General features: G+C 39.1%; 1 protein-coding gene across 3 annotated transcripts in view; it reads right to left on the bottom strand.

Annotated features, from left to right (window-relative positions):
* The window catches only part of plcg2 (phospholipase C, gamma 2), a 189,044-nt gene that overhangs the window by 142,455 nt on the left and 30,756 nt on the right, over positions 1-15,833 (bottom strand). For all 3 annotated transcript variants that reach the window (XM_062022352.1, XM_062022351.1, XM_062022350.1), the window contains exons 10-14: positions 12,797-12,869; positions 8,727-8,828; positions 8,543-8,661; positions 8,385-8,470; positions 8,189-8,306 (exon numbers count right to left, since the gene is read on the bottom strand). In XM_062022352.1, the coding sequence (XP_061878336.1) occupies positions 8,189-8,306; positions 8,385-8,470; positions 8,543-8,661; positions 8,727-8,828; positions 12,797-12,869 (498 nt within the window). The remainder of the gene's footprint in view (positions 1-8,188; positions 8,307-8,384; positions 8,471-8,542; positions 8,662-8,726; positions 8,829-12,796; positions 12,870-15,833) is intronic.

Consider the following 15,833-nt stretch of genomic DNA (forward strand, 5'->3'; position numbering starts at 1 on the left):
AAAAAATGTGTCTCCTCAGTTCCCAAACGTTTACTGAGTGTTGTTAAAAGGAAAGGGCATGTAACACAGTGGTGAACATGCCCTTTCCCAACTACTTTGGCACATATTGCAGCCATGAAATTCTAAGTTAATTATTATTTGCAAAAAAAAAAGAAAAAAGTTTATGAGTTTGAACATCAAATATCTTGTCTTTGTAGTGCATTCAATTGAATATGGGTTGAAAAGGATTTGCAAATCATTGTATTCTGTTTATATTTACAGTTTGTCTTGTCAATTTTCATTATTAGTAATATTTATTTTTTGGATACTACTCTCAAATGTACATTTATTTTTTTAATCTTATTCATTTTTACTTGAGTTTGAAGTTGAGTTTATTTCGAACATGCAAGCATACAACATGATACATCACAATTTCCAGTTTCTCTTTCCAACACATAACAGTTGCTAAAACTTTTGTTCACTTCCTGTTCTCAATTTATTCACAATATACTCCATAAGTAATCAAAATCAAAATAAATGAATAAATAATACTAGGTGAAGTAAGTTACATTTCATATAGTGAGATGAGTAAGATTATTTTGAAACTGAATGGATGGATGAAATAAATTCAGAATGTTTGTCATGGTTCTTTTTCTTTGTACTTTGAAAACACTTTATTTTGAAGAGTTTCTTGAAGTGGATCATATTAGTACATTGTTTGATTTCTTTGCGTAATCCATTCCATAATTTAATTCCACATACTGATATACTGAAGGTCTTAAGTGTTGTACATGCATACAAATGTTTTATATTACATGTTTCAAGATAATAGTGTTCCTCTTTTTTTGAATGGTTAATGAATGAAGTGTACTTTTGTAGTTATTTCCCCATATTTCTACACAGTAACTCAGATATGGTAACACTAGCGAGTAGTAGAGAATATGATGTGATTTTTGGTCTAGAACATGTTTTGCTTTATTCATTATTGACGTGTTTCTTGCTACTTTATGTTGTATATTTTTTACATGAGATTTCCAGTTTAATTTATCATCAATCATTATACCTAGAAATTTGGTTTCATTTACTCTTTCAATTTCTATTCCGTCTATTTGTATTTGTGTTTGACTTTCTCTTCTACTGTTACCAAATAGCATTATTTTACTTTTACTGAGATTCAAAGATAGTCTGTTTTTGTCAAACTATCTTTTTAATTTGTTCATTTCTTCTGTTATTATTTGTATTATCGTCTGTGTGTTCTCTCCTGAACAAAATGCTGTTGTATCATCCGCAAATAATACTAAATTTAAAACTTGTGTAACTTTACAAATGTCCTTTATATAGAGATTGAAAAATGTTGGTCCTAGTATTGATCCATGAGGTACACCACAGGACCTATTTAGCGTTGTAAATGTGTGTTCGCCTAGCTTCACGTATTATTTCCTGTTCGTTTAAATAACTTCTTATCCAGTTTAAGACCAACCCTCTGATGCCATATCGTTCTAGTGTTTTGATTAAAATATTGTGATTAATTGTGTCAAATGCTTTAGTTAGATCCATAAACCTGCTGCCGCACATTTTTTACTATCTGTTGCATTGGTAATGTCTTCTGTAATTTCAATTAAAGCCATCAAAGTTGAAACATTAGCTCTGTATCCATATTGGTTCTCATTGAGTATTCTATTTTTGTTTGTGAAACTCTCTAATCTGTTATTGAACAGTTTTTCAATGATTTTAGAAAATTGTGGAAGTAAAGAAACTTGTAAATTGGTGTTTATCTCCAATCTTATAAATTGGTGCAACTTTAGCTATTTTCATTTTGTTTGGGAATTTACCTGTTTGAAATGATAGGTTACTAATATACATTAATGGTCCTGAGATCTCTTCAATAACCTTTTTTATCATTTCAATATCTATTCCATTACAATCAGTTGAATTTCGCCACACCTCGTGTGTGTGTGGCAATCATTGGCACTTTAATTTAAACTTTTAACTTTAAAGTCTTAGATTTGCATTTTTTCACGATTTTAACTATTTCCTCCTGTGTCACATTACTGAGGAACATGGAGTTGGGATTTCTCTCTATGGTATCATTATAGTCTTCAATTGAAACTGGGTCTGGAATCCTTTCTTCCAATTTTGGTGCAATATTTAAAAAGTAATTATTGAGGCTTTCAACTACTTCCTTTATGTTGTCATTATTTTTGTTTCTGTCTAAGAAGTATTGGGGGTAATCCCTCTTGGTGCCATTTTTAATAATGCTATTGAAGATGCCCCATGTTGCTCTCATATTGTTTTTGTTCCTGTCTAATAATTGACTGCAATATTTTTTTCTACATGTTCAGTATGTTAGTTAGCTTGTTTTTATACTTTTTGTACTTATTTTCTGCCTCTGTAGTTCTTTGTGCTATAAATTTTCTATATAATGTATTCTTCTTATTACAAGCACTTGGTCATTGTGTTTTATATATTTATTAACTGAGTCAGAATCAGCTTTATTGGCCAGGTATATGTGATGGAGGACACAAGGAATTTAACTTGGTAGAGCAGACTATGCTATTTTTTTACAATGTAAACAATAAATATTAAAAAAATTACTAAAATATAAACAGGTACCTAAATAACTAATATGTGCAAAGCTAATAAGATAATTGTGCAGCGGTGAATAGAGCAAAATTATGATGAAGTGAACATGAGATGGCACATTCACGGTGACAGATTAGTCCTAGAGTTATTTCACAGCAACAGGGCCTAATGTTCAAAGCTTGTGTACGCACAAAAACCTGTCATACACCCTGTTTCACAGCGAAGATGAGAAGTATCCAAACTGATGTTAACGCGGCAATTTCATAGCTGGCGTACGCACATTTCTACAGGCTGTAGATACTTTGGCTACACACATAAATATGATGATGGGTAACAGTTCACATAAAAAGTGCCAACTTTTACTCTTCAGAGTGATTGATGTGCACTTCAGAGACATATGAACAATTATCCCCCCCCTCCCCAAAATAAATTATTTCCCAAATGCATTTTCTGCTTCATATTCACATTAATATTTGTGAGGACATTTATTAATTTATCTGGGCAATCATTTCACCACCTATTGCTGTCATTACGTGATCCTGTGACGATCCTTGGCCATTTCAGGCAGACAGCAGCAGCGGGTGGTCGCAGAACCTGAGACTGAGGAGGATGTCACATATAAGGCTGCTCCCGCAAGAAGCTCTCCTTTATTGTATTGTTTTATTGAGTAATCAAACACGAGTCCAATACTTTGTGGTATGCTGGAATGTTTACATTTAAAAGATTTCAAACAAATCCATTCATCCGTTTTCTACCACAATTTCCATTCTCCCCCATGTACATCCATATTTAGTAGGAGAGCCATGCAACTCGTTGTGCATGAGAGCCCAGGTCTTTAGCACTCATCAGAGCAGGGTTTGTTAACCTTTGTGACCTCGGGGCCTGACTTTTCAGGGCCCAGGGCCCACTGATTTAGTATTCTTACTTTTGATTGTAACCGGATTCAATAACTATATCGAACCAACTTAGTTTAATATGATAAACCTTGTCAAATGATATGAAACCACGTGTTAATCACAAAGATTATTATCAAGACTTAGGTCAGGCTTATAACAAAAATAAATACTAATCAAATATACTGTAACAAAAGGGATTCATAAAAAACTGATGAAAAATAAATGTACATACAATTACACAGTGCTAAAATAAATCAATTCTAACTAAATTAATAATAAATAATAGTAATATATAGAGATGTCCGATAATGGCTTTTTTGCCGATATCCGATATTCCGATATTGTCCAACTCTTAATTACCGATTCCGATATCAAACTATACCGATATATACAGTTGTGAAATTAACACATTATTATGCCTAATTTTGTTGTGATGCCCCGCTGGATGCATTAAACAAAGTAACAAGGTTTTCCAAAATAAGAGAACAACTTCAACTCAAGTTATGGAAAAAAGTGCCAACATGGCACTGCCATATTTATTATTGAATTCACAAAGTGCATTATTTTTTTTAACATGCCTCAAAACAGTAGCTTGGAATTTGGGACATGCTCTCCCCGAGATAATCCTGATACCCACTACAACTATGGGAAATACTATACTTTGACTTTCACAAAGTGCATTATTTTTTATTTTTTTTAAACATGCCTCAAAACAACAGCTACAAAAACAATGAAGGCACACAGCTTCAGTCCAGAGTATACTAGAGTAATAAAGTAAACAATAACATAGTCCTCCTTTTGTGCAAGACTGCCTGGTATACTGTATAACAGGAAATTATAAACTGGGCTCAATCTGCCCTGCTGTAACGTATTTGTATGAGTAACAAAAATGTGCTGCAAGCTAGTGGTGAGTGCTTGAAGTGGCCTAGCAGTCAGCCAGAGCTTCTGAAATGCTGCGTTGAGACAGGGCACCTCCGTTCACTGCAAGCTGCTTTCGGTGTTTGCTTTTCATCCATCTTTCGCTTGTATTCATCGTGTATCTCCTAATGATTCTTGAAGAGGTGGGAGATCAAATTGCTTGTATTAAAGGAAGACGTCTTCGTTCCTCCTCGCATAATCAACTTTTTGCAGTCTTTGCAAATTGCCAGTTTTTTATCCGCCAGACACACTTTAAAATAATCCCAAACCATAGACATGGTGTCGTTAGTTAGTCACCGAGCGAGCTCGCTTGTTAACCACGGCTACAGCACCGGCAACAACACACTCTTGTTGTTGTTATGCTCCGCTCGCAGCGGTTTGATGAGGTCATCAAGCGTCGCCAGTAAACCTCTCATGCTGCAGTCGTCAACTCCTGTGTTGTGTGTGGGAGAGGGGAGAGGGGAGAGGGGTGGCGCTGCTGACTGGAAGACGCAACTGCTCTGTACTGCTCCCTATGTCCGTGTTTTATCGGATATGTACCGCTCCGTACAGCGGCGTTTTAAAAAGTCATTAATTTTACTTTTTGAAACCGATACCGATAGTTTCTGATATTACATTTTAAAGCATTTATTGGCCGATAATATCGGCCGGCCGATATTATCGGACATCTCTAGTAATATATATGTTTCCTAGATATACGGTCAATAATAAAATTAAAGTGTAAATGAAAATACAGCTTCACCACTTCGGCCATAATTTTTGCTCTTAAGAAACTTCTCTATGACTTTACTCTAGACTTCTTCTGGTTTGTTTGAAACAGAGAGAGTAAATGGCCAACTCAGTTTCAGAGTTGGTCCCAAACATGGTGCCCTGTAATCATGTGAAGGGCTTTTCACCAATCAGAGATAGTATGGCCAGACAAGCTCATAAATGATTGGTCAAAAGCACCTCACATGACTACAGGGTTTTATGTTTGGGACCAAGTCCTAAACCGAGTTGACCATACTTTCTGCACACGGCTCTGGTTTGAAAGTCAATACTGCCACAAGTGGTGAAAAGTGAGTTATAACGGAGTACCACTGCCGCCCATACGTAACCACACCTGAGAAACAGATCATTTTTGCCGGCCCTCTAGGGGGCGCTTGCAGCCCAACAATGGTTGAGAAACATTGCATCAGAGTTATAGCCTGGGGGAAGAAGCTGTTCTTATGTCGGGTTGTTATGGCCTACAGTGATCTGTAGTGCCGCCTGAAGGGAGTGATTTATTTTTTCAGATTTTTCAAATCTTGCACTTTTATTTTTGTCTTTAAACTACAGGTCTATTTTTTGAGCTGGGTGAATTGTTTTAAGGCCAGTTTTCGAGGGGAAAAATAAAAATGTTTACTGCATCCAAATTGCACTGTATGTCTTGAATGTGCTTAGTAAAAAATGTGACAAGCAAAAAAATGGATGGATGGATCGATATTGAAAAGAATAGTACACACCAAAGACGCCAACCACATGTTGGAGGATAAATAGTTGGAGGCTTTGGCACCAGTATGTAGATCTGATCTGGCCTATATTAGTCTATGAGCATGAACTGATAGTCTTTTCAGATTAGAGGCAAAACATATTTTAAGACAAACTGGCCAGTCCAATTGCGATCGATTGACTGTCCTGAGAATACAATGGTAGAGTAGTGACGTAGAGTAGTTCTCATAAACGCCTAGTGTCTATGAGAACATCGTAGACACAAGGTGTGGAAAACTACACCAAAACTTGATTAAAACTTAAATTTAAATTATCCAGTTCATCTTTTTAGGATAAACTGTTGGACAGAGAAGCCCAAACAACAAACACAAACAATCAATGTTGACAGATGTCACAAGGGAAACAAGGAAGCAGGGCAATGAAAACAAGCCCAAAACAGGTAACCCACCACATTGTGAAAAACATACATACCTTTATTATTGCACAATGCATATGCTACAGGAACATTATAAACACTTAGTAATATTGAATATTCAACTTAAATCATTTGAATTACTTGAGATGTGCAAATCCTAATGATGAATTTATCATGAATTTGTCTCATTGTGTTTTGGGACTGTGAAACTCTTGTACAATTTTTTATTTTAGTTGTATTCACATACATTTGATACATGCTGATCACACCACAAGGCCAACACCAAAAGCACAGCTACAACACAGCAACTGGTTACTCCTAGGTCCAGCCTTCATGTATCATGACAACCCAACACTTGAACCAGACATCTTCTCACTTGTTGAGCCAGAAGCTGATGATGAGATCCGTCCTAAAGTCACTTCTATGGCAACCAGGATCCTGTTTGGTGCACATCATTTTGAAAGCTGGAAGGCAATCGGTCAAACTATAGCCAAGCTTATTCATGTTGCATCTTCCTTTAAAAGAAAACTAGACAGTGGAAGTAGTAAGGGATGGAAATGCTTCAAAGAAACACCTACCCAAAGCGAACTCTGCCAAGCTAAATTCGTATTCATTAGTTCTGTCCAGCATGAAGCTTTTGAGAGGAACTAAAATGTCTGGAAAACAGCAAAGCTTGGCCAAGGTGCAGTGCACTCAAGAAACTCAACCCTGTTATGGACTAAGATGGTCTGCTTTGTGTTGGAGGTTGTCTGTCGTCCGCCACCCTGTCAAGAGGAACAGCTTCCACTAATTATTGTTCAGATCCATCATATTTCTGTGCTACTAGTTAGACTTTCATTAGCAAGTAGCTCACCAAGGACAACACTTTACAGATTGAGCTATAAGAGCAGGTGGATACTGGATAATTGGTTGTAAGCGTCTGGTTTCCACTGTCATCTACAAGTGTCATCTGCCGCAAACTAAGAGGAAGGTTTGAGACCCAGAAAATGGCAGATTTGCCAGTTGACAGACTAATTCCAGAACCCCCATTCTCTTCTGTCAGCCTTGACGTATTTGGACCATGGTCTAACATGTCGGACAAGGTAAGGAGCTACAAACAGCAAGTGTTGGGCTGTGCTCTTCACATGTTTGTCAACCAGAGCGGTCCACATCAAGTTGGACGAAACCCTGTCAACAGACAGGTTTATTAACACCCTAAGAAGGTTTTTTGCCATCGGGGGCCCAGCAAAATGTCTGAGGTTTGACAGAGGAACCAACTTTGTAGGCGCATGTAAGGAGCTAGCACTGACCTCAAAAGTCAAAGCATACCTACAGGAGAGAGGATGCTTTTGGTTGTTTAATTCCCCTCATGCTTCCCACATGGGAGGCAGCTGGAAAAGGCTCATTGGAGTACCAAGACAGATTCTCGATGCAATGTTGCTCTAAATAGGCCCATCACCTCTGACACATGAAGTCCTGTCAATGTTTATGTTATGGCACAGATAATGGCAAACGTCAATGCAAGACCTCTTGTGGCTGTATCCACTGACCCAGATATGCCAACCATACTTACTCCAGATATGCTTCTCACTCAAAAAATTAATGTGGTATCAGCCCCTTATGGGAAATATGACACAGGTCAGATGTTTGGAAAGACAAACCGAAAGTCGCTTCTAATAAGCACACTTGGCAATACTCCAAACAATTCATTCACTGTGTTGTCTAACTGATCAGATACACACTAATCAAACAGGAAGAAAATGTCTTAACAAATTTAAGACAATAACTGTTTTCCGTGTACTTTTAATTAACGACATGCATTTATTTCACACCAAAGAATGAAATGAAATGAAAAATGTATAAAATCTTTAGACTCTTATTTCCTTGAGCAAGTAATCAAGTTACTATTATCATTATTATTATTATTATAGTTATTGGTACTACTTACTCAGAAGTCACAAAAGCATGTTGATTGATGGATTTCACCACATCTTCAAACTTGATTTTGGTGGTCCTGGTCCAGCCATGATAGATGATGGGTTCTCCTGGCCCTTCCCAGCAATCCACTGAAATCCTCAGCAGACAAATTCATATTCAGAACCAAAGTGTGAATTTAACGTATATACGCGAAAACACAAACTGACATTCAACACAGCGACATCCCATGCGTAGACAGCGCACATAGGCCTCCGTGGAAGACTCGCTACGAAGCTGGTCACCTGTCAGGTAACTAGAAACACACAAATATCACAGTTCTAAACACACTTTTTGTATGTATTTGTGCTGATGGCGTCATACTGACGTGTTGTGTGATGAATTGATCCAGTAGTGCGACAAAGGGTTGTTCATGTCTTGGTTGTTAATGTCGGACAACTTCTCATCCCATAAAGAGTTCTCCTTAGAAAACAGGAAGCTGAGGAACTAGGAAGCACAAATAAAGTTTATCAATTGTTTTCTGTGTTATATTTGACAGATTGTGTCGATACCTCACTGACGGTAAACTCAGGGTCATTGGTTTTTCTCATGGTGTCGTCAATGAAAGTGGTCATCAACTCTTTCACCTGATTCAGATCGCTAGCCCAAGACTCCTTGAGGACACAAGGTAGCAATGAACTCTTCAATCCTTTTAAACTCAAGTACAGAAAGTCCTTGATTTAAGTGTTACCACGTTTCGTGGTTTCGATGCACTACCGTAAATTATTTCAAAACTTTACTTTGTAATTGTGAGACTAGCTCCAGAACTAATAGGTAATGATAGCTTAACTCCAAGTATAATGTCGCCACTGCTCTCTTTTGCCAACTTCCCGCCATTCATCATGTCTGCCAAGCGCAGGACTGACTCCACCGAAGGCAGTGCGCCAAAGACAAGGAAAGCCACCACTATAGACGCGGAAGCAGACATCAACCAGAAGTGGAAAAACGTGGCTCAACACTGGTCGCTTAATAGATGTTCCGATTTACACAAAAAATGGACTAACAAGCGTTGTAGGAACAGAAATTGTTTGTAAACCGTGGACCTTCTGGACAATCAAAACTCTTTCGACTGCTCATATTACCCAAAATGCTGGCTGCAGTAATGATTGCACATAGTTTTGGTGCCTCTGTTCAAAGGGTTTTGCAGTCTGGCTGTGTCATGACGTCACAGCGAGGTGGACGTTCTTATTTACGCATTACTAAGTCAAGCTTTCGGCCAAAGGGGGCTCCCCCTTTGCTCCAGACTAAGAGGAAACAAAACAAGATAGGAAAAATTATTATTTTCATCTTATCTTGGCATGAGCAAAATACCATAGACATGCGACATACAATGACATACAACGTTTGTGGTTGTTGTGACCCTAAGATGCAGAGACAGGAGGCGATGTGAAGGTAAAATAATTCATTCTTTATTTTGAGAGCAAAAACGTCAAAATCAAAAGACTAGAGTATGGCAAGTAGCGGCAGCAGAACAATACATGCACACTGACAAATAGCAATAATCCAGCGTTGGCAAGAAATAATAGGTGAACTGAAATAGATGATCAGCCAGTAGCAAATCATGTGTGCTGGTAGGAAACTAAGCAGAAAATTAAGGTGCAGCAGAACAAGAAGGAGCGGGAAGTACTATTAAAACAAGCGCATCAGGACATAAAATGATACCAAACACAGGAAAATAAATCACAATCATGACGCTGGAAACGCCTCCACAATCAAACAAATGGCAGACAGTCTCATAATGTTGACCATGGAGCAAAATGTATGCACAATTTACACCAAAGCATATCAAATACATAATATCTTGACCACAAGGAAGTGTCTGCAATGTAGATTATAGGTCCCCTTTAAAAATATCATTACAATGATGATATAAATGCAACAGGAAAAGTATCCAACACCTCTCCTTACAGCAAATACAAACATCTACATCATATATATTATTTACCCACATGGCTGGTTACAAACAATGCAAAACATAAGTGATGAAAAAAAATACATTACCCTTCATGAAAACATCGTAAACTGTAATAATATTATACTATATATATACTACAAACCCCGTTTCCATATGAGTTGGGAAATTGTGTTAGATGTAAATATAAACGGAATACAATGATTTGCAAATAATTTTCAACCCATATTCAGTTGAATATGCTACAAAGACAACATATTTGATGTTCAAAATGATAAACTTTTTTTTTTTGCAAATAATCATTAACTTTAGAATTTGATGCCAGCAACACGTGACAAAGAAGTTGGGAAAAGTGGCAATAAATACTGATAAAGTTGAGGAATGCTCATCAAACACTTATTTGGAACATCCCACGAGTGAACAGGCAAATTGGGAAGAGGTGGGTGCCATGATTGGGTATAAAAGTAGATTACATGAAACAGTCTTTCACAAACAAGGATGGGGCGAGGGTCACCACTTTGTCAACAAATGTGTGAGCAAATTGTTAAACAGTTTAAGAAAAACCTTTCTCAACCAGCTATTGCAAGGAAGTTAGGGATTTCACCATCTACGGTCCGTAATATCATCAAAGGGTTCAGAGAATCTGGAGAAATCACTGCTTGTAAGCAGTTAAGCCCGTGACCTTCGATCCCTCAGGCTGTACTGCATCAACAAGCGACATCAGTGTGTAAAGGATATCACCACATGGGCTCAGGAACACTTCAGAAACCCACTGTCAGTAACTACAGTTGGTAGCTACATCTGTAAGTGCAAGTTAAAACTCTCCTATGCAAGGCGAAAACCGTTTATCAACAACACCCAGAAACGCCGTCGACTTCGCTGGGCCTGAGCTCATCTAAGATGGACTGATACAAAGTGGAAAAGTGTTCTGTGGTCTGACGAGTCCACATTTCAAATTGTTTTTGGAAACTGTGGACGTCGTGTCCTCCGGACCAAAGAGGAAAAGAACCGTCCGGATTGTTATAGGCGTAAAGTTAAAAAGCCAGCATCTGTGATGGTATGGGGGTGTATTAGTGCCCAAGACATGGGTAACTTACACATCTGTGAAGGCGTCATTAATGCTAAAAGGTACATACAGGTTTTGGAGCAACATATGTTGCCATCCAAGCAACGTTACCATGGACGCCCCTGCTTATTTCAGCAAGACAATGCCAAGCCACGTGTTACATTAACGTGGCTTCATAGTAAAAGAGTGCAGGTACTAGACTGGCCTGCCTGTAGTCCAGACCTGTCTTCCATTGAAAATGTGTGGCGCATTATGAAGCCTAAAAAAACACAACGGAGACCCCGGACTGTTGAACAACTTAAGTCGTACATCAAGCAAGAATGGGAAAGATTTCCACCTGAGAAGCTTAAAAAATGTGTCTCCTCAGTTCCCAAACGTTTACTGAGTGTTGTTAAAAGGAAAGGCCATGTAACACAGTAGTGAACATGCCCTTTCCCAACTACTTTGGCACGTGTTGCAGCCATGAAATTCTAAGTTAGTTATTATTTGCAAAAAAAATTAAGTTTATGAGTTTGAACATCAAATATCTTGTCTTTGTAGTGGATTCAATTGAATATGGGTTGAAAAGGATTTGCAAATCATTGTATTCCATTTATATTTACATCTAACACAATTTCCCAACTCATATGGAAACGGGGTTTGTATATAAAAATATTTCAATCAAAAATTATAAATATTTGTCTCAATTGTACTGCAATTTAAAAAAAACCTAATACTGTGGTAACTGCAGTGCTATCTCACCCTACGAGCACATTGTGTTCAAAGACCAAGCTTGTAATTCAGAACACTCATATCTTAAAGCAGCCTCACCCATTGAAATTAATTGAAACCAATTTCATCTGTGCTTGCCCCTCCCAAAACAGCACACTTTTAACATGTAATATGCCTTTTAAAAATAAAAGATATTAGATTCTAGATTTAAAAAAATATTGTTTAAAAAACAATAAAATAGAAATACAAACTACTACAGATCAGTAGTTTTATGAATATAACAGGGTAGGTAGACATTACAAAATTCCCGCGGCCAGCTCTCCCATGAATGCATAATTATATTTTATAATACAGTCGTAATAATGTAACCATTTACCTTTTCCAGCGACTAAAGACTACCATACTTTGAAATCCCTTTTAATTTGTTCTGATAGTTCCCACATTTATAACAAGCCAAATTACTGAAGAGGGAAGGCTGTTCAATAAGGTTGTGGGAAAGTTACTAGGTAGCAGCGCGAGCAGCGAGGCAGTCATCGGTTCAGTAGCATAGTCAAAAACAACCCGGGACACTAGAGCAGATTATGGCGAGCCGCAGCAGGAGGATGTCGACTGGAAGGCTGTGGAAGCTGCTAAAGGTTTGGTTTCCAATGCTTGGAAAACAAAGTTATTTTGATCTTCAGCTATTGGGGTGGCTCTTACAGCTTTCACTGAGGCATTAGTTATGCCATCGAGCGGCTCAAAGGCTCGTAGGTTAAATTAAAGCCGAGATACAACTTGAATGTAAAAATACTCGTAAATTAGGATACTCGTAAATTGAGGTACTCGAAATTTGAGGTACCACTGTAGAAAAGTTCTATGGTAAGTTTCATTATTTCATCGCATGGGCACCATACCTTCTGCTGATAGATGAGAAATCTTTGAAAGTCGTAGAGCAGAACGACCGAAGCGTCAGGCTTGTCTGTATTACTGCACACACAAACACAATATGGCCGCAGTACACATTATTTCCATGTATTACTGCACATACAATCAAACACGATACTTCCATGTATTACTGCACACGGAATCAAACACAGTACAGTGCATCCAGAAAGTATTCACAGTGCTTCACTTTTTCCACATTTCGTTATGTTACATACAGCCTTATTCCAGAATGTAATTGTGAAAGTCTTTCCCTCGTGGGTTCACCTGATGCTGACAAATCTCCACGACAGCCCGAATGTCTGGTGTTAACTATGTCTTTTTTTTATTGGCAGCGCACACACGCTAGGACAGCACACAACTTTTCAGTCGCTCGCCCGTGACTTTAAATAAATAATAAATGATAAATGGGTTATACTTGTATAGCGCTTTTCTACCTTCAAGGTACTCAAAGCGCTTTGACAGTATTTCCACATTCAGCCATTCACACACACATTCACACACCGATGGCGGGAGCTGCCATGCAAGGCGCTAACCAGCAGCCATCAGGAGCAAGGGTGAAGTGTCTTGCCCAAGGACACAACGGACGTGACTAGGATGGTAGAAGGTGGGGATTGAACCCCAGTAACCAGCAACCCTCCGATTGCTGGCACGGCCACTCTACCAACTTCGCCACGCCGTCCCCTTTTCAGTCCTTCTGGCGTGTCGTCTTCCTGGTCTCCTTTTTCTCTGGCAATGTCCAGTGTACATCTTAAATGCTCGTCCACTCCAACTCCAACTACGTGTGTCGGCCCGGCTGCTGCTGATAAGCATGGCAGGTGATTGGATGATCACCCCCAGCTGGGTAATCCAATCACCTGCCAGCTGCGCTTTGAGGCCGGTCCATACACACCCCATTCCCGCAGGAGGCGCGCCGACCACGCCCCCCTCCACAGTAATAAATACGATTTTGTCCTCAGAATTCTACAAACAATACCCTATAAAGAAGCTCAAAAGTAAGCTTAGGAGCATCCCATTTTCAACTGATCATTCTTGAGATGTTCTTACAGCTTAATTGGAGTCCACCTGTGGTAAATTCAGTTGGTTGGACACGGTTTGCAAAGGCACACACCTGGGTCCCACACTTGACACTGCATGGCAGACCACAAACCAAGAATGAAGTCGAAGGAATTGTCTGTAGACCTCTGAGACAGGATTGTTTTGAGGCACAAATCTGGGGAAGGGTACAGAAAAATATCTGCTGCCTTGAAGGTCTCAATAGGCACAGTGGCTTCCATCATCAGTAAATGAAAGAACGTTTGGAACCACCAGGACTCTTTCTCGAGCTGGCCAGCCGTCTAAACTGAGCAATCACCCGATGGTCACTCTGTCAGATCTACAGCATTCCTCTGTGGAGAGAGAACCTTCCAGAAGGACAGACATATCTGCAACAATCCACTAATCAGGCCTCTATGGTAGTGTGGCCAGATGGAAGCCATTCCTTTGTAAAAGTTTCCCTAAATGCACCTGAAAGACTCAGATCATGAGAAACAATATTAACTGGTCTGATGGGACAAAGATTGAACTTTTTGGCGTGAATGCCAGGCGTCATGTTTGAAGGAAACCAGGCACCGCTCATCACCAGGTCGAAAAACATCCCTACAGTAAAGCATTGTGGTGGCAGCATCATGCTTTGGGGATGTTTTTCAGCAGCAGGAACTGGGAGAATAGTCAGGATAGAGCAGATAGAAAGATGAATGCAGCAATGTACAGAGACATCCTGGATGAAAACCTGCTCTAGAGCGCTCTGGAACTCTTTCAGTAGGACAACTGTAAGCACACAGCCAAGATATCAAAGTACTGGCTTCAAGACAACTCCATAAATGTCCTTGAGTGGCTTAGCCAGAGCCCAGACTTGAATCTGATTGAACATCTCTGGAGAGATTTGAAAATGTCTGGGCACCAATGCTTCCCATCCAAACTGATGCAGATTGAGAGGCGCTGCAAAGAGGAATGGGAAGTGTGCCAAGCTTGAGGCTGTAATTGCGGCCAAAGGTGCATAAACAAAGTATTGAGCAAAGGTTGTGAATACTTATTATAAATAAACTAAGAAATCCCATGTATATACAAACCCCGATTCCATATGAGTTGGGAAATTGTGTTAGATGTAAATATAAACGGAATACTATGATTTGCAAATCCTTTTCAACCCAAATTCAATTGAATGCACCACAAAGACAAGATATTTGATGTTCAAACTCATAGACTTTTTTTTTTTTTTTGCAAATAATAATTAACTTAGAATTTCATGGCTGCAACACGTGCCAAAGTAGTTGGGAAAGGGCATGTTCACCACTGTGTTACTTGGCCTTTCCTTTTAACAACACTCAGTAAACGTTTGGGAACTGAGGAGACACATTTTTGAAGCTTCTCAGGTGGAATTCTTTCCCATTTTTGCTTGATGTAAAGCTTAAGTCGTTCAAAGGTCCGGGGGTCTCCGTTGTGGTATTTTAGGCTTCATAATGCGCCACACATTTTCAATGGGAGACAGGTCTGGACTACAGGCAGGCCAGTCTAGTACCCGCACTCTTTTACTATGAAGCCACGTTGATGTAACACATGGCTTGGCATTGTCTTGCTGAAATAAGCAGGGGCGTCCATGTTAACGTTGCTTGCATGGCAACATATGTTGCTCCAAAACCTGTATGTACCTTTCAGCATTAATGGCGCCTTCACAGATATGTAAGTTACCCATGTCTTGGGCACTAATACACCCCCATACCATTAGAGCTGGCTTTTCAACTTTGCGCCTATAACAATCCGGATGGTTCTTTTCCTCTTTGGTCCGGAGGACACGACGTCCACAGTTTCCAAGAACAATTTGAAATGTGGACTCGTCAGACCACCGAACACTTTTCAACTTTGTATCAGTCCATCTTAGATGAGCTTAGGCCCAGCAAAGCCGACGGCGTTTCTGGGTGTTGTTGATAAACGGTTTTCACCTTGCATAGGAGAGTTTTAAGTTGCACC

The sequence above is a fragment of the Entelurus aequoreus genome, linkage group LG16 (assembly GCF_033978785.1).
Source record: "Entelurus aequoreus isolate RoL-2023_Sb linkage group LG16, RoL_Eaeq_v1.1, whole genome shotgun sequence".
Lineage (NCBI taxonomy): Eukaryota > Metazoa > Chordata > Actinopteri > Syngnathiformes > Syngnathidae > Entelurus > Entelurus aequoreus.